General features: G+C 43.6%; 2 protein-coding genes and 1 long non-coding RNA gene across 10 annotated transcripts in view; 2 read left to right on the forward strand and 1 right to left on the reverse strand.

The window, feature by feature from the left end:
* Window positions 1-14,280, forward strand: part of BLTP2 (bridge-like lipid transfer protein family member 2) — a 28,633-nt gene extending 14,353 nt beyond the window's left edge. For 3 of the 5 annotated variants that reach the window (XM_078068132.1, XM_078068134.1, XM_078068133.1), the window contains exons 24-39: window positions 137-431; window positions 3,487-3,644; window positions 3,924-4,130; window positions 7,675-7,774; window positions 7,988-8,170; window positions 8,532-8,653; window positions 9,134-9,289; window positions 9,375-9,496; window positions 10,183-10,363; window positions 11,014-11,104; window positions 11,512-11,618; window positions 11,756-11,891; window positions 11,996-12,126; window positions 12,300-12,401; window positions 12,696-12,830; window positions 13,467-14,280. In XM_078068132.1, coding sequence (XP_077924258.1) covers window positions 137-431; window positions 3,487-3,644; window positions 3,924-4,130; window positions 7,675-7,774; window positions 7,988-8,170; window positions 8,532-8,653; window positions 9,134-9,289; window positions 9,375-9,496; window positions 10,183-10,363; window positions 11,014-11,104; window positions 11,512-11,618; window positions 11,756-11,891; window positions 11,996-12,126; window positions 12,300-12,401; window positions 12,696-12,830; window positions 13,467-13,649 — 2,409 coding nt within the window. In that variant the 3' untranslated portion in view covers window positions 13,650-14,280. Of the gene's footprint in view, window positions 1-136; window positions 432-3,486; window positions 3,645-3,923; window positions 4,131-7,674; window positions 7,775-7,987; window positions 8,171-8,531; window positions 8,654-9,133; window positions 9,290-9,374; window positions 9,497-10,182; window positions 10,364-11,013; window positions 11,105-11,511; window positions 11,619-11,739; window positions 11,892-11,995; window positions 12,127-12,299; window positions 12,402-12,695; window positions 12,831-13,466 lie in introns of those variants that run through there. The other 2 variants (XR_013446081.1, XM_078068135.1) reach the window with 2 other exon arrangements.
* Window positions 1-22,841, reverse strand: part of LOC118554489 (uncharacterized) — a 32,104-nt gene that overhangs the window by 7,288 nt on the left and 1,975 nt on the right. The window contains exon 3 of one of the 2 annotated variants that reach the window (XR_004926499.2): window positions 8,696-9,259. The exons of the other annotated variant lie outside the window; for it this stretch is intronic. This is a non-coding gene — a long non-coding RNA (uncharacterized LOC118554489). Of the gene's footprint in view, window positions 1-8,695; window positions 9,260-22,841 lie in introns of those variants that run through there. 2 annotated transcript variants of the gene reach the window in all.
* RSKR (ribosomal protein S6 kinase related) lies at window positions 14,535-21,509 on the forward strand. Of its 3 annotated transcripts, none has more exons than XM_036122037.2 (12): window positions 14,535-14,727; window positions 15,119-15,367; window positions 15,460-15,543; window positions 15,661-15,729; window positions 16,103-16,172; window positions 16,400-16,504; window positions 16,685-16,725; window positions 16,978-17,005; window positions 17,120-17,209; window positions 17,294-17,382; window positions 17,506-17,616; window positions 18,046-21,509. In XM_036122037.2, the coding sequence occupies exons 1-12, from the start codon at window positions 14,671-14,673 to the stop codon at window positions 18,265-18,267; spliced, it is 1,215 nt and encodes a 404-aa protein (XP_035977930.1). In that variant the 5' UTR covers window positions 14,535-14,670; the 3' UTR covers window positions 18,268-21,509. The 3 variants fall into 3 exon arrangements, with proteins under 3 accessions (XP_035977930.1, XP_035977931.1, XP_035977933.1); XM_036122038.2 differs by having other exon boundaries at window positions 15,122-15,367; XM_036122040.2 differs by lacking the exon at window positions 16,400-16,504 and having other exon boundaries at window positions 14,536-14,727.

The raw sequence follows: 22,841 nt of genomic DNA on the forward strand, positions 1-22,841 counted from the left end.
AACTGACTGAGCCACTCAGGCGCCCCAAGAATAGATTGCTTATTCAACAAGTTTGTTTTCTTGTCTCTACATTTGTGGTCCAGGAGAAATTGTGGGAATTTCCATGCTACCTTGTGGTTCTTTACCTGTTTCTTAGGAGCTCTCTACTCGAGTTGGGGATCCTGCCTTTCATACACACCAGCTGCACTTGGTAGATTTACGGGCTTCCTGGACAACCACCAATCGGGACATTGCCTTTGGTTTATATGATGGCTATAAAAAGGCAGCAGTACTCAAACGTAATCTCTCTACTGAGGCCCTGAAGGGGTTAAAGATTGAACCCCAGATGCCAGCTAAAAAGCCAAAGCAGAGTGTTCTGACCAGTGCCCCAGCCCCACCTCCCGTCAACACTCCCAGCTTTAGTGGACAGCCTGATAAGGGGTCATCAGGAGGTAAGCTGGGGGAGATGAGACTTCATAGGGTTAGGTGTAGAATATGTACATGGGATTGGACAGGAAATGGGAAGGACTAAATCACAGATGTTCCATCTAGATGTAGAGATGAAAACTATTGTTTTTCCATATTAGGCCACCTCAGTCTTTTTTTTTTTTTTTTAAGATTTTATTTATTTATTTGAGAGAGAGAGTGTGCAGGAGCTGAGGGGAGGGGCAAAGGGAGAGGGAGAAGCAGGCTCCGAGCAGGGAGCCTGATGCAGGACTCAGTCCCAGGACCCTGGGATCATGACCTGAGCTGAAGGCAGACGCTTATCCAATTGAGCCACCCAGGCGCCCCAGCACCTCAGTCTTACATAGCAATGATATAGGCATTTAAAGGGTGTGATCCTGTGGCCAAGAGAAGAGGATCATGAAGAAGTGATAGGTCAAAACAGGATGAGTAAGGGAAAGAAGGGATTAAAGAATTGTTTTGTGGTTTGATGAATTTGTTCGGTCAACAAATATTGAGTACTTAACAGGCACAAAGCACTGCGCTGCGTTCAGTGAGAGAGATAAAATGAAAGTCTACTTGCCGCAACAACTAGTTTATCATCTCTGGATGAGCTAAGATTAGTTCGTTCATTCACTCAACCACTCATTCATTCATAGATTCATTTTAGCTTATAGAGGATTTATAATGTGCCAGACATAACCCTAGACATTAGGGATATAAAGATGAGGGAAAGCTCAGAAACTAGTAGGTAGACATGTAAATTATTATTTCATTATGAAAATGCTTTGTAAGAATGTTCAAGAAGAAAGTATTTAAATCAGCATAAGGAAGTCTAGAAAGGCTTCCCAGAAAAGATGGTTGAGATGGGTCTTAAAAGATGAGTAAGAGTTCAACAGTCAAGGAGAAGGGAGAGGGCATTTTAGGGAGAGGGAATAATAGGTACAGAGGAATGCACGTTCATGGTGAGTTCAAGAACAAGGTGAAAAGTGACGTATGTCACAAGCGAGAAACGAAAGTATATGGGAGTTATTTTTTTTAAAGATTTTATTTATTTGACAGAGAGAGACACAGCGAGAGAGGGAACACAAGCAGGGGGAGTGGGAGAGGGAGAAGCAGGCCTCCCGCAGAGCAGGGAGCCCGATGCGGGGCTCGATCCTAAGACCCCGGGATCATGACCTGAGCCGAAGCGAAGGCAGACGCTTAACGACTGAGCCTAACTGAGCCACCCAGGCGCCCCATATGGGAGTTCTTGACTGGAGTGAAAAAGAGGGAGTGCAATCAGGGAAAGGTTTATTGATGAAGTAGCATTTAAGCTGGACTTTGAAGGCTTAATATGGTTTGAACTTGTGGAAATGGGGAGGAAGGGCATTCAAGGCAGAGGGAGTATCCTGAATAGGAGTAGAATTGGTAAAGCTCAGTATGTTCAAAGGAGAGCAAACAGTCTGTTTCAGTTGGCATAAAGAGTAGCTAAGATGAGGGGCGAGGGAAGATCCTAGAAAGGAAAGCTGCACATGGACCATCAAAGGTCTTTCATACAAGGCTAAGGAGGTTTTGGTTCTTACTCAGTAGACAGTGTGAACTACTGAGAAGGCTTTTGAATAGGGATGTGTCATCATTAGACTTAATTTTTAGGAAGATAAATCTGGCAGTGCTTTGGAGGAGGACTGGAGAGGAAGAAACTGGAGGTGGAGGGACAGATAAGGAAACTATTATGGCGTCCCAACAACATGTAATGGGGGCCTGAACTTGGTAGAGGCAGTGGGAATGGAGATGAGGGGATAGATAGAAATGTTACTTTGCATATGAAATGTGTGACACAAGTAGCATATCTAGGTAATGTCTAACAGCTGGAGATGAGATCTAGAAGCTTAGTACTAGAGCTGAAGATTTTGGGAGTTTCAGCATAGAGCTAAGAGGTAAGGTCAAGGAGATAATAGTTGCTTACTGTGTGGCAGGTACTCTGCAAAATACTTCTATATGTTGTTGCATTAAATTCTCTCAACAGGGGCACCTGGGTTGCTCAGTTGGTTGAGCAGCTGCCTTTGGCTCGGGTCATGATCCCAGCGTCCTGGGATCGAGCCCCGCATCGGGCTCCCTGCTTGGCGGGAAGCCTGTTTCTCTCTCTCCCACTCCTCCTGCTTGTGTTCTTTCTCTAGCTGTCTCTGTGTCTCTGTCAGTTAAATAAATCAATAAAATCTTAAAAAAAAAAAATTCAACAACCTTATGAGACAGTTATTGTTATTTTACAGACAAGGAAACTGAGACACAGGTTAAAGCAAGCTGCCAAAGGTCACAATCAAGAAACTGGCAGAGATAGGATCTTAAATACAGGCAGACTAGTCTGATTCTGGAGGCTGCTATTAAACATAACACACTGTTAGACAAACTCATTAGAAGAAAGAGGAAGAGAGGGGAACATGTTAAGGATAGACCTTAGGAGATACTTATTTTCTAAGACCTGGGAGAAAAGAATTTAGAGGCATAGTCAAAGGAAGCAGTAGAACTATGAGAACACAGTGGCACTGATGGCAAGGAAGTGGTTTCATGGGGGAAAGGAGTGGTCAACAAACATTTAAGATAATGTGAAGTGAAAAATATAAGGGAGAAAAAAGATCCTAGAATAATTCAGAGGTTGATATACCTAAGAGAAAAAAATGCTGCTAGTATTTTTTTTTTTTTAAAGATTTTATTTATTTGACAGAGAGAGAGCACAAGTGGGGGGGGGGGAGCGGCAGGCAAGCAAGGGGAGAGGGAGAAGCAGGCTCTCTGCTGAGCAGGGCTCAATCCCAGGACCCTGGGATCATGACCTGAGCCGAAGGCAGTCCCTTATATAGCATTTCTAAGTTTCTTTTGGGAATCTATTTCTTCTGTTAAATTGAAGGGAAAATAAAATAACAACCCTTATTTTGCCCTCAGGGATCAAGGGGTGGCGTGGGTAAGCTGGAGTTGCAGATAGGAGAATGTGTTCTAGAGAAATTGAAGGAAGATCAGTTTGACCCTAGATGTGTTCCCTATCCCTTTGAGATTATGACTTTTTCCCACTTCCTGTTTCTCTGACAGGTGCCTACATGTTGCAGAAGCTGATTGAAGAGACAGATAGGTTTGTAGTGTTCACAGAAGAGGAGTCAGGTGTGAGTGACCAGTTGTGTGGCATTGCTGCCTGCCAGACGGATGACATATATAACCGAAACTGCCTTATTGAGCTGGTTAACTGCCAGGTAACTTTTCTTTACCAGAGCACCCCTACGTTGGGCTAGATCATAATATGGGTTTGTTCACCTTCTCCCACCACTGAATAAGAATGAGCAGACAGAGCCTCAAAAAATTATTCCTTCCAGCAGGTATCCAGGATAATCACTTTCATGTCTAAAACCATAGCATTCACTCAGTAAGCCAGAATTAGAACCAGCTATAGTCATTGGTACAATCCTTTCACTAACCTTCTCACCTTCTCTGGTGGCCCTTGTGCTGTGATTCTGCTTCTGTCTATGGTATAGATGGTTCTTCGTGGAGCAGAGACAGAAGGCTGTGTCATTGTGTCAGCTGCCAAAGCTCAGCTGCTGCAGTGCCAACACCATCCAGCTTGGTATGGTGACACGTTGAAGCAGAAGACATCCTGGACTTGCCTACTGGATGGCATGCAGTACTTTGCCACCACTGAAAGCAGCCCCACTGAGCAGGATGGCCGACAGCTCTGGTTAGAGGTTAGTCAGTGGGACTGGGAAGGCCCATTATAGTCCCAGTTTTCCATATTTGGCTCCTTCCGGCAGACTACTTGCAAGATTCCGGATAGTACCTGTTGCTACCAGCTTAATAAAATAATGAAGCTGGTAATACCTTGAATGTAGGAATTGTAGGCAGTCTCTGATTTGTGGTCTCTGAGCACATAGTGCCTTTTTTTTTAATCTCTTGCTATTCTTTTTCCTTTTTTTTTTTTTTTTTAAGATTTTATTTATTTGTCAGAGAATGAGCAGGGGGAGCAGCAGGCAGAGGGAGAAGCAGGCTCCCCGCTGAGCAAGGAGCCCGATGTGGGACTTGATCCCAGGATCCTGGGATCATGACCTGAGCCGAAGGCAGACGCTCAACCTACTGAGCCACCCAGGCGTCCCTCTTGCTATTCTTTTTCATTGCAAAGGAAATTCTCAATTCCCAGCACTAGAATAAAGTAGGTTGGAACTTTTTTACTTTTGAGAAGATTGCTGACCCCTGCTAATAAATCACACTAATCAGTGGGCAGCCAAGAAAACAGGCAGTAAGTTTGAGAACTTGAGATAAATTCTCTATCTGCCCTTTCTCTGATTCATGAAGATGGTTGATTGGTTATTTCAGCAAAGCAGTATGGTTGAATAGAAAGGTTGCTTGTCTAGGAGTCAGATGCCACCTTTGCTATTATAATAGCCACAAGCCCTTGAGCGAGTCACCGTTATTTGTAAAATTGAGTTAATACTTCTCCCCTCACAAGATTATTGAAAGGATTAGTGAGAGTGCTTTGAAAAATACAAAGCTTCATTTAGATGGAAAATAATCATACCATTTTAAAAAAGTTGTTATGTGAGGGGAGGTCTAAATGTGTGTCAAGATAATGTTTTGTTAGATGGTGAAATTGTGAGCAGTTGGTAGGGACCAGGCTGTAGATTTTCTTTTCAGCTTAGTAAAACAATTTGCATTATAATTTCTAGGATATAATATCATAATTACTGGGAGCTCTAATAGTTTATAAGATACCTAGCCAATATTCTGCATTGTTACTACTTGCACAGGTGTGAGGTGTCCACATTGTGTTGGGCATGGTACCCCCAAATGAGTTACTGGATCCAGGTACATCTGTTAAGCACCAATATGATAACTTCATTTGCCATCATACTCCATGGGGAAAAAGCTAATCCCTCTTCCCTACCTGATACTTCTTACCTCAACAGCCTTAGGGCTCAATCCAAGCAACCTCAGGTGTAATTACATCCAAGGTAATCATTTAATCAGATGTCAGGCCAAATAAGGGTCAGGTTGTTGGTAATATGAGAGGTCATGTAATATATCATATTACAGCTGTGGTTCAAGCAAACCATGTTCTTTACCAGTAGTCTCAGGAGGTAGGCACAGAAGATATTAACTACTCAGGCAGAGGTGGGCAGGATGAGCTATGCAAGATCTCTCTAGCATTTTCTGGGCCTCTCCTTCTCTTAGGCATGCCTTCTTTTGCATGTGAACCCTTCCCCCCCCCCCCAGGCTGTGATATTAGCATTAGAATAGAATGTTTTTGGCTTAGATGGGAGGGACTTTGTGTTCTTTTTTTTCTTTTAAGATTTTATTTATTTGAGAGGGAGAAAGTGTGCTTGTGCTTGCCTGTGCACGGGTAGGGGCAGAGGGAGAGAGAATCTTGAGCAGACTCCGTGCTGAGTGCCGACCCTGATGTGGGGCTCAATCCCACAACCCTGAAATCATGACCTGAGCTGAAACCAAGAGTCGGATGCTTAACCACCTGAGCCACCCAGGAGCCCTGATACTAGCCATTTTGGTGTGAAGTGGTTTTGATTTGCATTACCCTGATGAATAGTGATGTTGAGCATCTTTCTATGTTTCTGTTAGCCATCTGTATGTCTTTTTTGGAAAAATGTCTACTCAGGTCCTCTGCCCATTTTTAAATTGGATTAGTGTTTTTTTGGTGTTGAGTTGTAGGAGTTCCTTACGTATCATTTGCAAATATCTTCTCCCATTCAGTAGGTTGCCTTTTTGTTTTGCTTATGGTTTCCTTCACTGAGTTGGGAGGGGACTTTGATCTTGCCTTTCTTATGAATTTTTTTGTGACTTGGCAGATTTGCTTATGGTCTTCCCATATCACTCATTCTATTACCCATTTTGACTTCCAGCTTAGCGGAGAGAGTCAAAAGAATTCATAGCAACAGTGTCAGAGTGAAGACAGAAAACAGCAAGAATACAAACACATGAATATCAAAGTGGGTGGGAAAGTCATTGGTTTTGATGAAATTTTTTGTGCTTAACATGATTTGATTTTTTTTCCCCAATTTTTTTTATGTGGGGGTAAAATACATATAAAATGTACTGTTTTAACTATTTTTAAGTGTAAAGTTCAGTGGTGTTAAATACATTTATAATGTTGTTCATTACTACCATCCATCTCCATGACTCTTCATCTTGTGAAACTGAAATTCTACCTATTAAACAATAACTCCCCACCTCCCCTTTCCAGTCTTGACAACCACCATTGTACTTTCTCTGTCTCTATAATTTTGACAATTCTTAAGTACCTCATATAAGTGGAATCATATAGCATTTGTCTTTTTGTGACTGGCTTATTTCACTTTCTATAATCTCTTCAAGGTTTATCTGTGTTGTATCTTTTTTTTTTTCTTAAGAGAGGGAAGGAGAGGGAGAAAGGGAGAGGGAAAGAGAGAGAGAGAGAGAGAGAGAGAGAGGCAGGCAGGGGGAGGGGCAGAGAGAATCTTAAGCAGGCTCTGCGTATAATGCAGAGCCCAATGCAGGGCTTTATCTCACAACCCTGAGATCATGACCTGAGCCAAAATCAAGTCAGATGCTTAACCAACTGAGCCACCCAGGCGCCCCTAGCATCTTCCTTTTTAAGAGTGAATTCCATTGTGTATGTGTATATATATATATATATATATATATATACCACATATTGCTTATCCATTCATCTACCAATGGATATTTGGGTTGCTTCCGTATTTTAGCTCTTGTGAATAAGGCCATATGAACATGGGTATACAAATCTTTTCCAGACCTTGCTTTCAGTTCTTTTGGGTATATATCCAGAAGTGGAATTGCTGGATCATATAGTAATTCTATTTTTAATTTTTTGAGGAATTGTGCTTGACATATTTGCCACAGTACCATTATACCATTTGACATACCCCCAGCAGTGCACAAGGGATCCAATTTCAGCACATCCTTGCCAACACTTGGTACTTTCTCTTTTTTTTTGATAGTAGCCATCCTAATGGGTGTGAGGTAGGACAGGATTTAATTTTAACCTAGCTTGCTTTTCTGGCCTCAGGCCTGCAGGTCTGGCAAATGTGCATGTAACTCATTTGGCTTTGGAGAATTTGGGTGGTTTGGGCCAGGAGAGAGTCATATATGTCTTCTACCCTGGGAGATCCCTCAAGCTATTCCAGGCAGTGGAAGTTTGGATAGTAAGTATAACTACTTGCATCATAGAGATCTGGGACCCAGTTGGCTAGGAGTTAAAGGTACCTGTATCTCTGTCTTCAGGTAAAGAATATCGAGGAGCACCGGCAGCGTAGTCTGGATTCTGTGCAGGAGCTGATGGAGAGCGGGCAGGCAGTGGGAGGCATGGTTACCACCACCACAGGTCAGCTTTCCCTTATTCTACATCATGTGGTTAGGAGCAGATGTGCATTTTCTTACATACTCTTAAGATTAACATATGCTGGAGTAGGACCATTTTGTGTTAGGCTAGGTTGAAAACAAGTGTCTGGAGTTCCCTAGACATCACACATAGCCGGAAGGCTCTTACAATACCTCTATTGAGAATGTCTCTTATCTCTTTCCCATCTCTTTCCAGATTGGAACCAGCCAGCTGAGGCGCAACAAGCCCAGCAAGTCCAGCGGATCATTTCACGCTGTAGCTGCCGAATGTACTATATTAGTTACAGCCATGACATTGATCCTGAGCTGGCAACTCAGATTAAACCACCTGAGGTCCATGAGAACCAGGAAAAGGAAGATCTCCTAAAGAAACAGGAAGGTATTCAGGGCTTGAAAGGCTTTTAGAAGGGGACTAGGGAACTTGTGAAAGTAGTTACTTTCTTAGTGCTTTTAAGTCAGTAGTGTTATTAGAAGTCCCACTGTGTACTGGCATTAATGTTTTCACTTTGCTCTGCATTATGTAAGTTCTGCTATAAGAGAATAAACTGTATTTTTGGAGGGAACTGGGATGAATGGGTATTATTTGATTCTAAAATAAGCAAACATATTTCTCCCATGAGCATCTCTCACCGTTTCTATGGGGTTAACTAACAGGAATGGTTCCAAATATAGGTTAGAAGATGGGGTAGATATTTAGAGAGAACCTTGAGTTTCTTACTTGCCTGCTAACAATTACGTAGGGGCTGTGGATACCTTTACCCTTATTCATCATGAGCTGGAAATCTCCACCAACCCGGCTCAGTATGCCATGATCCTGGACATTGTCAACAACCTGCTGCTCCATGTAGAACCTAAGCGGAAGGTGAGCATGGGCCCTTATAGAATGCCAGTTAGCCTCACAGGAACCCACAGACCTTGTGCTTTATTCAGTAAGAAAAGCCACGCTTCAAACTGAAAAAGGACCTTGTGGTTGGTTATATCCTCTGTTAGTCAATAGCAGCTGTTGAAATTTCACTTATCTAGGAAAGGTCTGAGTGTTCCAGAGACTGTAGAGCTTGTTTACTTGGTTGTTTTTCTTAGTCAGTTCTCTACTCAGTCACTTTGATGCCTCTAAAAACAGTAACTAGTCCCCACTATCACCTCCATCCCTACCCTGTGGGACTGGCTTACTGTGAAATCTTTACTACTGCATGGGCCTGCCTCTTAGACTTGCTACTAATGGTGACAAATACAGGTAAGCTTTCCAGAAGAGATCCATATTCCTTGTTACTTTCTCTGTTTCACTTTACTGCAAGACTTGTCTATTAAAAAATCTTGTTCATTTCCTTTTCCATTCATTCAGGAGCACAGTGAGAAGAAGCAGCGAGTGAGGTTCCAGCTTGAGATCTCTAGCAATCCTGAGGAACAGCGCAGCAGCATATTACATTTGCAGGAGGCTGTGCGGCAGCATGTGGCTCAGATACGGCAGCTGGAAAAGCAGATATATTCTATTATGAAGGTAGTTACCGGGGCAGTCTGAGGAGAGGGTGTTCTCCTAGGACAAGGGAGCTCTCCTCTCAGTTTCTTCTGCCCTGGCTCCCTAGTCTTTGCAGGATGACAGCAAGAACGAGAACCTGCTTGACCTGAACCAAAAGCTTCAGTTGCAGCTAAACCAGGAGAAGGCCAATCTACAGCTAGAAAGTGAAGAGCTTAATATCCTCATCAGGTGCCACAGCATTCTTTCTCTGCCTTTTCCAGTGCCCCAGCTAGGGTTGATTTCTCTTCCTTGCCCGTGTTATGATAGTCTTTAGGTCTAGTGTGCATCATCAAAGGCTGATGTAGATTTGGGTACTTCCTGAATGAGCCTGGCTGGACTTGGCCAAAAGACTGAGAATAGAAGAGCCCTTCCTTTGGCTCTTCATTAGAGTACCTCCTAGGAAAGGAGAAAACCAGATGGTTTGGAAAGATCACTTTTGTGGTCTTGCTACATGCAGGTGAACTGAAAATAAAATGTCTTGAAGTTGATCAGTAAGGAGCACCATTGCAGATACAATTGTAGGGGTTTGTTAGTGGGCAGAGACTACTTTATTAGCTGTGGGGGCTGCCTGGCTAGCTCAGTCAGTAGAGCATGCCACTCTTGATCGCAGGATCATGAGTTCAAGCCCCACGTGGGTGTAGAGCTTACTTAAAAAAAAAAAAAGGCAGCAGCAGCCGTGGAACTAAAAGATGGGATTTATTCTCCCAGGCCCCAGGTGTGGGAGCAATGAATCCAGTGGAAAAAATTTAGGGAATACCTGTTCCAAAATAGGTCCATCTCTGGGTTTACTTCCTGCATCATTCTAGAGCATCCCACCCCACCCTAACCCAAATGCTGTTACCCTTATTGGCTTTGGTCCTCCTGTGCATTTATAGGTGTTTTAAGGACTTCCAGTTGCAACAGGCCAATAAGATGGAGTTGCGAAAGCAACAAGAAGATGTGAGTGTGGTACGTCGCACTGAGTTTTACTTTGCTCAGGCACGATGGCGCTTGACAGAGGAAGATGGACAGCTAGGAATTGCTGAACTGGAGCTGCAGCGGTTCCTCTACAGCAAGGTATCGGGTATATACAGTCATACAAAGGCAGCTGTATTGAGAGGCACTGACCTATCTCAGGAGTCTTAACTTACAGAAAGAGATACAAACAGACTAATTATTATATGATTACTGATGACGGTATTAATGATGATAGAGACATGAGCATAGTTCCCCTTAGAACAATCGTTTGTACTATGAAATAACACAGATCTAGATGAGCTTGATCAAATGCTTCTTTCATTGAATAAGATTATCCCTAGAAATATGGCCCAGAGGGAAGTAATCTTCCAAGTCCAGCTTGGAATAAAACTGTTAATTCTATACTGACATTCAGCTTTCCTGCAATAAATAGCCAATGGCATGGAGGAGAGGACATGATTCATTATTCCACACCCTTTCCCTCTAGGAGTTTGGAAATATGTGAGACCATTTCTGAATATCACCGTGACTGGGAAGTGCTACTGGCACTCAGTGCCCTCGCCAGTAGTGCCCATGAGAAACACTGGATTAAAGGTTGAATTGATTGTATGAAATTGAAAGGGATACCAAAGGTTGGGATTAAACATATGGAGAACCTGAAAATAGGACATGTAGCAATTCTCTAGCAAGCTCCTGAGAAAGGCTTATTATAGCATATGGGGTCGGGGGGGTGGGAAATCTTTTTATAGGTGAATAAGTCTGATGACACAGCAGAACATCTTCTGGAGTTGGGCTGGTTCACTATGAACAACCTTCTCCCCAATGCGGTCTATAAGGCAAGTCTTATTTCCCCATTCCTGCCCCATTCTCATGCTTCCTAACACAGGGCATTTGTAAGATTTCACTTATTTCAGAGAGAGAGAATGAGAGAGAGGAGGGGCAGAGGGAGAGGAAAAGAGAGAATCCCAACCAGACTCTGTGATCAGCATGGAGCCCGACACAGGGCTAGATCTCATGACCCTGAGATTGTGACCTGAGCGGAAATCAAGAGTTGGATGCTTAACTAAGCCACCCAGCCACCCCCTAACACAGGGCATTTGTAAGGGCCCTTCCACATAAATCCAGTGTGGGAAGCAGTGTGGTGATCTGAGAAGTTGAAAGCTTGCTCAGCTTAGCAAGACCATTGCTTTTCCTCTTAGTCTGAATGGATTTGAAGGTTGATTTATCACTCTTTATCCTATAGGTAGTCCTGCGGCCCCAGAGCTCCTGCCAGTCTGGGAGACAGCTGGCCCTCCGCCTCTTCAGCAAAGTCCGGCCCCCTGTTGGGGGTATTTCTGTTAAGGAACACTTTGAGGTTAGTATACAGTCCTTTGGGGATCCAGAAACAAAGGGCAGTCAAAAGCTATCTGTGTTATTATGCTACATTAGGGGTAGGTAAACTGAGGGATGATGTCTGAGCTTAATTGCTTCTTCAGCCTTTTTCCTCTTTAGGTAAATGTGGTGCCTCTCACCATCCAGCTGACACACCAGTTCTTCCATAGAATAATGGGTTTTTTCTTTCCTGGCCGAAGTGTGGAAGATGATGAGGTTGGAGATGAAGAAGATAAGTCCAAACTGGTGACTACTGGTGAGAACTTTTATGGTGGAGCTCCAGAAGACTGGGGTAGCAGCCCCAGAGATAGCTAAAGCTTCAGAAAGAGGATAGCAGCTGCTATTCTTGCTTTTTCATAGGAATACCAGTGGTGAAGCCTCGGCAGCTGATTGCAACAGATGATGCAGCACCACTGGGCCCTGGAAAGGGTGTGGCACAAGGCTTAAATCGGAGTTCTGGCGTCAGGAGGTCATTTCGGAAAGTACCTGAGGTACCACACATGCCCCTGATGATGGAGAGACGGGAGAGTCCTGGGGTTCTCTGTTTGGCCCAGCAGGGGATTTCTTCATTCTTTTCCAGGGATGAAAGGAGATGGAGATGTTTGGGGTCCTAAGTTTCTTCTGGTGGTTTCAGGGACTCACACTCCTTTCCTGCCTTTCCTAGCACCCTGTGGATGATATTGACAAGATGAAAGAGCGAGCTGCCATGAACAACTCCTTCATCTACATAAAGATTCCACAGGTTCCTCTGTGTGTCAGCTACAAGGTCTGCTCCTCCCTAGTACTTTCTAGAACAGCGTGGGAAGGGAACCAGATAAGACCAGAGATTAAAGTTAGACACAGCAGTCTAGTTTGTGAAGCTGGTACGTGGGGGTAATCTGTTCCCTCTGCTGCCTTCAGGAATCAGTACCATTACAGGATGAGGTAAAAGGGAAATCAGTATCTGTAAACTGCTGCTGTAGGAAAGCACTAGACTTGGACTCAGGTATTGCTTGAACTAAAAATGGCAGCTGATACATCTTTTGATTCTTCTTTTCTCTCCCCTCCCCCCACCTTGCAGGGTGAGAAGAACAGTGTGGACTGGGGTGACCTTAACCTGGTGCTGCCCTGTCTGGAGTACCACAACAATACATGGACATGGCTAGACTTTGCCATGGCTGTCAAGAGGGACAGCCGCAAAGCCCTGGTTGCCCAGGTATCCCGGCAGAGTTCGTGGCTGTTTGGTTAGCAGGGGCTGGCAAACAGATCCTGTGCTCAGGTGCATTTCATTGTAGGACATATGTAGGACAAGCAGCCTTGGGATGGGCAGCTGAATGAAGTGAACAACTTATATCCCTACCCTCTCCATGACTTTGGTCAGATGATTAAATTAGATGTTTACTGAGTATTTCATATATGTTAACAGTTGATTTTTAGGAAACTGAGGGCTGACACAACTTCAGTTCAGAATGGGTTCTTTTTTTTTTTTTTTAAAGATTTTATTTATTTGACAGAGACACAGCGAGAGAGGGAACACAAGCAGGGGGAGTGGGAGAGGGAGAAGCAGGCTCCCCGCTGAGCAGGGAGCCCGATGCGGGGCTTGATCCCAGGACCCTGAGATCATGACCTGAGCCGAAGGCAGACGCTTAACGACTGAGCCACCCAGGCACCCCCAGAATGGGTTCTAATTAGACTGTAAGCTTCTTGAAAGCAGAGATCGTTTTATAATTTGAATTGCCCTGCTGTGTCTTCATGTAAGCTTAATAAATCTTTATTGACTTGGTTCACATTGATTTATTCTGCCTGTACCACTAATATTTACCTTCCTTTTTACTTCTCTCTAACCTATCAGGTAATCAAAGAGAAGTTAAGGCTGAAACCTGCAACAGGGTCTGAGGTCCGGGGAAAGCTAGAAACTAAATCAGACCTCAACATGCAACAGCAGGAAGAGGAGGAGAAAGCCCGGCTCCTCATCGGTTTAAGTGTGGGCAACAAGAACCCTGGCAAGAAGTCCATCTTTGGCAGGCGCAAGTGATCCAGCATCCAAGAGTGGCTGCAGTACAGGATCTGACTCTGGCTCAGGCCCCAGGGACTTGTGGGGTGGGAGGCATTTCCCTTTACCTATCAGGATTTGTGGGGGGTCAGGAGCCCACAGGGTACTGTGGAGAGAGGCACTGCTCTTTTAGCAGCTGGCCTGTTCCCTGCAGAATACAGTGGATAATAATGCTGAGTTCTACCTCGCACTGATCAGCAGGCCAAGGGCCAGAGAGGCATCAAGAGAGCAAGACCCAGGGAATGGGCCCAGGATCAGGATCTGGTTCCATTGGGGCTAACTGAAAGGGTGGGAGGGACAGTTCTGATCAAGTGTGATAAATTTTTATAGACCTATATATAAATACATACATATATATTTCTAAGTGTAACTGCTCTCCCTCTGTGTTAGAAAGTTGAGGGGAGGAGCCGATCTCCTGTTCCTCATTCCACTGCCTTGTATGAGAGGTATATTAGGGTTCTGGGGGGGAATCAGCCCCTTCTCAATCTGTGCCAAGTTCACTTGGGAAGATGGCAATAGATGCCAGGGCTGGCCATGGGTCCCCTTGGGGTATGCCCTGAAGAATGGTAAGAAAACGACTTAAAGAGAAAAAATATATATATTTTAAATTTGATTTTTTTTTTTTTGGTGTGTTAAGTGCATGGGTTTCAACCTGTCCCTCCCTCCCTATCAACCCAAGACATACCCTCTAGCTACCACTCTAGTGAGTATGGCCTCTTCCCTCCTCTGTGAAACTATATCACAGGTACTTCCTAGCTCTGGTTTGACACTGGCCTCCTAATAGGTCTCTGCACATTTTAGTGCTGGCTATGAGCCTATTCATAACTGGGGTGGGGGGATAGGATTTGGGGATAAGGGTGGGGTTTGGCTGCATCAAGTTGCTTCTCTAGTCATGAACGGCAAGAAGAGGCGGGGCTCACGTGTCATGTAGCATCAGGGGCAGGAGTTGCTTATGTAACTGGGACAGCAGATTTAGCAGGAGGAGAGGAGGCCGAGGCTTTGGATGGGAACAGTAAGCTGTCGGCAGGGGCAACATGCCCCGGTGGCTGCTTCTCATAAGGTAGGCTGTGGGGCTCTGGCAGCCTGTTTAGGGGAGGTTAAGGGGGCATGGTCTTAAGGCCTGGGAACTGACTGGTGAGGAGAATGTTAGTGATGCCCACTGTGGAGGTGGAACAGGAGGCTATGCTGTGAAAATATCCCAACCCCATACCAAGAGGCACAGGCTGAATCTCCGATGCCTCAAAGGGAAAATGTCCAAATACTGCTTTCCTAGAGGATTTGAATCATATCCAGGAAATCTAGGCCTTGGCCCAAAGCAAGGGTAATGGCAATTTTGCCTGGTGCTCAAAAACGTATCCCTAAGGTTGCGATTTGAGGGTATGCTTTCTGAGATGGGCAGAACTTGTAATGCCTCAAGGGCAGAGGTTTAGAGTGGCTCCCTTGGTTCTCAGCAGGGTGGCAACATCCGGGGTCCCTGGGTCCGAGGCTGGAAGAGCCTCTGGTCAGGTGTGGGGACTACCAGGTCAGGTGTGGAAGAGCTGTGGGGACTACGGGGGCATCAGTGCCTACACCAGGAGCCCCTGGAGCCAGCCCCGCTGCTAACAGAGAAGCCTCTGTCTGAGTGGCCAGTGCCTCAGTTCGTCAACCTTTTTCTGCCGGAGTTTCCCATTAGGCCCCTTAAGGGGCATCACCAGCTGAAGGTAGGTCAGTCCCTGGAAGGGGTCTCAGTCTTGGGGAGACATCTAGGAATGGCCAGAGTTTCAATTATGCTATTCTCCATTTCTCTGTACAGATTTTAGGCCTTGTGGCTAAAGGCTCCTTCGGAACGGTCCTCAAGGTGATAGACTGTGGCCAGAAAGCAGTATTTGCAGTGAAGGTAGGGACCTAGATACTCTTCCACATCATTCTCTAGTCCCTGCCTCCAATCTTGGTTCTATAAAGGTTTGGTAGGCATAAACAACCTGTAGGAGTCATCACTCCTCTCCTTTTATAGGTGGTGCCCAAGGTAAAGGTCCTACAGAGGGACATCCTGAGGCAGTGCAAAGAGGAGGTTAGCATCCAGGTATGCACAGAGCCCAGGAATGGATCCTAGGAAGAACTAAACCACAGGTGGAGAAAGTACCTTTCCTGTCCAACTGTCCTGCTCTTCCTGGTTCTGCCCCCTCCCTCTGCTTCAACCAAAGTAGATCCTGGGAAAAGTAGTTATCAGCAGTTAATTCTAGGTCCTTCCATGGAAATCTCTCCAGCATGTCCTGGTGTGTTCCTCAGTATCATGCTGGTTTTGAGATTACCAGGCAGGCAGTCCCTACTTAGTTCACCTGAACTGAGAGGTGGGGCAGCAGCTCCTTTTCTGCGTAACTAGGTAAATCCTGACTTCTTGGCTCCCTTGATCCTCAATGACCTCTTTCCTAACTTCTTGTTTTCTTCATTCCTAGCGACAGATCAACCATCCTTTTGTACACGGTTTGGGGGACAGCTGGCAGGGAAAACGGCACCTCTTCATTAGTGAGTGACTGGCCTCTCATTTCCAAGAATCCTTCTATTGTACTCCCCACCTGAGATTACCCATCCCTTTGGCTTGTTTTCCCTTTGCTCTTTCCCTTCTCAGAGCACTTCTCTCTCCCAAAAGGAGAGGGAACAACAGGTGGCATCAGTTTGGGCAAGAGGCCTAAAATGCCTTGAGCTCAGGCACAGTAACCCCAAATATTGCCTAGGCTTCTGATACTTTGCAGTGTGCAGCTACTGCAGTACAGATCTTTACTCCCTGTGGTCCTCTGTTGGCTGCTTTGCTGAGGCCTCCATCCGCCTCTTTGCTGCTGAACTGGTTCTGGTGCTGTGTAAGTGAAACAAGAATGGTAATGGAAATGAGGGAAGAATTAAGAGGGAGGGGCAGAGAGAAGAGATTTGATATTAACTCTGGAGGTCAAAGAACAGGGATAGGAATGGGATGGGAACTACCAGGGAATCTGGAAAGACAGGAGAGCTTTAGCACACCCCATACTTGTTGTCATCCACAGGCTATCTCCATGATTTGGGCATCATCCATCGAGATGTGAAGGTAGAGTTAAGTGCTTTTTTCTTTGTCTGAAGTGGGGCCTCAGTAAGAAGTTCCAACAGGTCTAAGAAGGCAGTGGGGAGCTGAGAACAGCTGACCTTGGGGCCCTCAGGAGTGCTAAGGATTTGGGCAAGGGCCATCAAAGTATAGGCCTGAATGCTGAATAGGGCATCTTCCTCAGCTGGGAGGTATACATGATGAAAGAAGGTTGAAAGGAAGAGGATGACTAATAACTTATCACCTGTGATTTTTCAGATGGAGAATATCCTTCTGGATGAACGAGGTAAGTCCTTTTCTTTTCCTAGCCCCAGAATGAGAGGACCCTCAGTTTGGGAATAAGTCATGGCTGATGAGGGGAGGAACAGAGTGGTGCTGTTTGTTGCCTTATCTTTCACAGGCCATCTGAAACTGACAGACTTTGGTCTGTCCCGCCACCTGGCCCAGGGAACCCGAGCCTATACTATCTGTGGCACTCTTCAATACATGGGTGAGACAGGTGCTAAAGCTGGTGGGTAAACAATAGCAGGAATCTAGCCAATTGATGTCAATGACAACTGTCTTTCAAATCTAGCCCCAGAGGTCCTGAGTGGAGGGCCTTACAACCATGCTGCTGATTGGTGGTCCCTGGGTGTCTTGCTTTTCTCTCTGGCAGCTGGTAAGGTGAGAGAATGGTAGGGATGTTGGGCAGAGAGAGGAGCTTTGCCCTGTAGTGGGAAGAAGACCTTAGGAAATCTTGCCTCATTCCTACCAAGCAATGACACCGCCCCCCCCCCCCCAACTCAGTTCCCAGTGGCTGCAGAGAGAGATCATGTGGCCATGTTGGCAAGTGTGACCCACTATGATTTTGAGATCCCAGCTTCTCTTAACCAGGGGCTCTCACTCCTGCTCCATGAGGTAAGGGTGAACACTTTTTTCCTTCTTGACTACCAAACCATTCATTCTCTCCTTTCCCTATCACTGAAGTGTTATTTCCCCATTTCTCTAATAATCTGGCTGGGATGGGGGTGTGCTCCAACTTGATCAAGTACCACCTCACCACTTGCCCTCTAACCAGCACTTTAAATTTCAGTTCTGAGTTCCTCATCCTTCAAATATCCTCCCCATCCATAACAGGTCACTTCTGAGAGAGGGCCAGTGCTACTCTCTTACCAATACAGCACCTTTATTCCCACCTTTGCCCCCAAATTAGCCTGTTTCTCTTTCAAATTCTCTTTAGGATTCTTCCTGCCCTCCACAGCTTCATGAACTTCTCCTTTTCCAGCTTTTCTGTTTAGCCCCCTTCCTATCCCAGTCCCTCATCCTTCATGATCTATTTGCCTTCAGCTCTTATGCCAGAATCCCCTCCATCGTCTGCGTTACTTGCATCACTTCCAGGTCCACCCTTTCTTTCGGGGTGTGGCCTTTGACCCAGAGCTCCTACGGAAGCAGCCAGTGAACTTTGTCATGGAGACACAAGCTACCCAGCCCAGTCCATCGGAGTCCATGCTTTTCAAGGATTTTGACTGTAACCTGGAGTCCTACCTGGTCCATCCCAGCCTTGCTTGAGCCCCTCTACTGTAGATTTGGGCCCATCTGGGAACCTGAGAATTTCCTCCACTGCCAACTCAGTATGACCACTTTGATGATCCAGTTTGTTTTTAATATGTAGCCTCTTACCATTCTGTTCTACTTGTTGGGCCAGAGTTCAAATCTTGGCCCTCCCCCTCCCCCCCACGAATACAACCCACCTCTCAATTCAACATGTCAGATCAGAGTGTTGACCTTTTCCTTTGCTTCATTTCTCCAATGCTCATACCCTGAAGCTTTCAGCCAGAGGCTTATTCTACTTTTCCCATTCCTTGTCTCTCTGCTATATTTCCTTTATTTTTTTTTTATTTATTAGAGGGGGGAGGGGCAGAAGGAGACAGAATCTTAATCAGGCTCCATGCCCAGTGCAGAGCCTGATGCGGGGCTCAGTCTCACAACCCTGAGATCATGATCTGAGCCGAAATAAGGAGTCGGATGCTTAAATGACTGAGCCACCCAGGTGCCCCTGCCATATTTCCTTTCTTGAGCAATAATGACACTTCATGGGGTCTCAAGGTGCTATTTATGTGTTTTTAATAGGCTTGTTAGAAGCAGTATGAATGTTTTTCAAAGGTCTCATAAGCTGGCATTTTAACCCCTAAATATGCAGCTAAAACGTACCATCTGGGGGCTCAAAGCCAGTCTGTAATAAATCTAATTTTTAAAAATTTCAAAATTGAATCTAATAGCCTAATGTGAGGAAAAGGAACTGAAACAAATGTGGGTTAAATGCCTTTTCTAGGGCTGATAGGGGTAGCTATTGAATTTTTTTCCAAAACAAAATCTCTTCAAAAGACAAGATTCTTAAACTGATCATTTCCCTAGATAGCCTAGGATTCAGTTTCTGATGGGCAAACCAAGGGATTAAGAGGCATGACATCAGCCTTAAGATTTAAGGTTAGATGTATTTCAAGAACCTTTTCCTTTAGTAAGGAAAATCATCTGGACCTTAAATTTGTATATATTTCTGGCCTTTACTGACTTCTTTTCATTTTTCTTTAACTTCTCAAAACCTTCATTTAAAAAAAAAAAATTCTTTATGTATTTAAGTAATCTCTACACCCAATGTGGGCTCAAACTCACAACCCTGAGATCAAGAGTTGCATGCTCTTCTGACTGAGCCAGCCAGGAGCCCTTCAAAATCTTCATTTTTATTATTCTTCAGTTATTTCTGATCTCTCTTTGCAGACCAAAGAGAGTCTGGAACACCCTGTATACTTGTGTTTATTAATTCTGTTCCCTGGATTAAGCCAGATTTTCCCTGTACATAGCTGGCATTTTATTGGCCTCTGCAAAATTGCTTTTTCTGGATTGTACTTTGGCAATCTGTAGGAAAATCCCTATGAAATTTAATTGCTATGGATATATTGTGAAGGGTGTTCATTACAATTCATAATGTTCTGTATAAGGATGCATGGGAGAAATTTCCCCTGGACCCAGCTGTGCTTTTCCTGAATCGCTGTTTGGTTTTACCTTAAAGACACTAAATATTCAACAGACTGTATTTTTCTCTTCATATCAATGCTAGGCCACTTAGAGCCTAATTTGCAGTCCACTTCCAGCAAGTCTTTAGGACTTCATGTTGTATATTTTGTATGCTAGCCACATTCTTGATTCCATCTTCCTTTTCTACCTTTATTTTCTTTTTTTTATCTGCATCTTTGCAAGCCTTTTTGGAACAAGGCTGGGATATGAATAAATAAATGTAACATTAATCCTTTTGATTATCTCATTTGTTTCTCTTTAGATATTTTTTTAGCTTTACTACATTTTTTTTTTTTTTAAAGTTGTAGTGACCAGAACTGCATATTGGATAAAAACTCTGAATACTAGAAATAGGAATTAATGGTTTCTAAAGTAATTAAGAGTATTAGACTGGTGCTTAGATCCACCAATAACTATCTCAGAGTCTTCACACAAGTTATTTTAACTTCTCTGGATCTTAGTTTCCTATATATAAAAATGAGGGGGTTATAATCACTGGTTCTCGGTTGTGGGGGGGGCGCTTTAGAGTTCTGTGATGCTTTTTTAAAGGGCAGATGTAGATGATTTTATGATACTGGTCCAGTGTCTGGTCCAGTGTTAATTAATATTCAGGTCACCTAACATTATATAGTCTCTCTGGTCACAGCAGCATATTGGGTTAAGGTCTTTTGGACATGGTTGACATGTCACTAAGGGTCCCTTTCTTAGGAAATATTAGGTAGCTTTGGGACCATAATCATGTAAGTGTAGCTTGAATCATTTATCAAATGTGGACATTTTTAATGTACTCTATTCATAATCAGTGGGGCACTATAGCAGTGATTCTCAGGGTAGAGTAGAGGGGGTGACCGAAAATCGATGTTTCAGAAAGTATAATTTGAAAAAGCACCATCTTCACCCCTCAGTTTTGATATGTTCATCCCTGGAAGGCATTCTTTCCTGCCATCCTCCACCCCCATTTAGAATTACTGACCTATAAATATAATACCTTTTATTTATCCACATGAAATTCACTTAAAAATACTTTTATATACAACCTGATCTCTTTTAAGTTTAACTCTATGCTTTTTCATTACCTAGAAGAAATCAGATATACGTATCAGTATGGATATTTTATGCTGTACTCCCTTCTAACTTTTCTAAGAATGTAAGATTAGTCTTAACACCAATGCTTATATTCTTCTAGAAAAGTGTCTTTGTAGTTCTACTCATTGTTTCTTACATCTGAGTTTCTTTACCATATATTGATTTGTTCATTTGTTCATTAATTTAACAAATTGGTAATCACAATTCCTTAGTTACTTCTTTAAATAGAGTTTTCAATGTAAAAATCATGTCAAAGCTTTTTCAAAATAAAATCATACTCACTGCATTATTAATCCTGTTACGAGCTGAATTGTGTCTCCACTGCACTCCCCCTCCCTGCTTTCATACGTTGAAGTCCTAACCCCCAGTACTTCAGAATGTGACTGTATTTGAAGATAGTCTTTAAAGACGTAATTAAGTTAAAATGAGGTCATGTGGGTTGGCCCTAATCCAATGATTGGTGTCCTTATAAAGAAGAAATTAGGACACAGACACACACACAGAGGGAAGACCAAGTGAAGATACAGGGAGACAACAGCTATCTACAAGCCAATGGGAAAGCCTCAGAAGAAACCAACTCTGTTGACACCTTGATCTCAGACTTCTAGCCTCCAGAATTGTGAGAAAATAAATTTCTGTTGTTTGCGCCACCCAGTCTGTGGTACTTTGTTATAGCAACCCTAGCAAACTAATACAACTGCTATGATGAGTTCTAATAGATTAATCGGAATGATTATTTACAAAACATGCTACCTTACTCCCTATAGTTTGGTTTTGCTTATATTCTGTGAACATATTATTTCCATGAGTTTTGCGGTTTATGGAGCCCCACTGATTAGCAGTTGTCACACTGCCTCCTTTGTTCAGTACTCCCATCATACACATCATACACACATACATCATTCATTGTAGCAGGGCTACTAATTCCACAGTTTCATCCTTGAGTTCACTTAGAACTGCCTGGTGCATATGTCTCAGAGTTGCTGATTTGGGTTACGTATTTGGATTTTTACAAAATAAGTAATCTCTAATCCTAAAATTAAAAATTAGAAGTGTTGGGGTACCTGGCTGGTTCAGTTGGTAGAGCATGCAACTCTTGATCTTGGGATTGTAAATTCGAGCCCCACATTAAGCATAGAGATTACTTAAAAAAAAAGTACAAGTGTTTTGAAATATTTGGACCCCTATTTCATAGCATATACAAAACTTAATTCCAGATACATTAAGAATTTAAATGTGATCGTCAAAACATTAAAAATTTTAGAACATTTGGGAGATTAGATCTACAATCAAGGGGTGGAGGAGATACCTAAACCAAGACAGAAAATGAAAGCACTATAAAAGAAAAACATATTTACATAAAAATTTGAAGAATGACTCAATCAAGATGCTCTTAAAGGAAAGATAAACAACTCGACCGCATAAAAGTCTTATATGGGGACCCTTGGGTGGCTCAGTCGGTTAAACGTCGGACTTCGGCCCAGGTCATGATCCCAGGATCCTGGGATCGAGTCCCACATCGGGCTCCCCCTATTTGTGCTCTCTCTCTCCCTGATAAATAAAATCTTTAAAATAAAAGTCTTATATGTAGGGGCAAAGATACCATTAATAAAGTCAATGGACAAAAACAGCTAAAAAAAATTTGTATTGTGATGACAGTTAAGGTCTATCACACAAAACTCTTACAAATTAGAACAGAAAAAACCTATTTTTTAAAAACGGCAAGGAATATGAAGTGATAATTAATTACATCTGTATCAGTTGACGTAGAAGGCGCTATACAAGGGGCACCTGGCTGGCTCAGTTGTAGAGCATGCCACTCTTGATCTTGGGGTTATGAGTTCAAGCCCCATGTTGGGAGTAGTTTACTTTAAAAAAAAAAAAAAGGCTCTGTACAAGACATTGAATGAGGAAGAAAAAATGCAGAAGTGTAAGAAATGATGCCATTTTTGTAAAGAACTCAATGCCTTCTTCCCCTTCAT

This window comes from Halichoerus grypus, chromosome 2, assembly GCF_964656455.1.
Source record: "Halichoerus grypus chromosome 2, mHalGry1.hap1.1, whole genome shotgun sequence".
In the NCBI taxonomy this organism is placed as follows: domain Eukaryota; kingdom Metazoa; phylum Chordata; class Mammalia; order Carnivora; family Phocidae; genus Halichoerus; species Halichoerus grypus.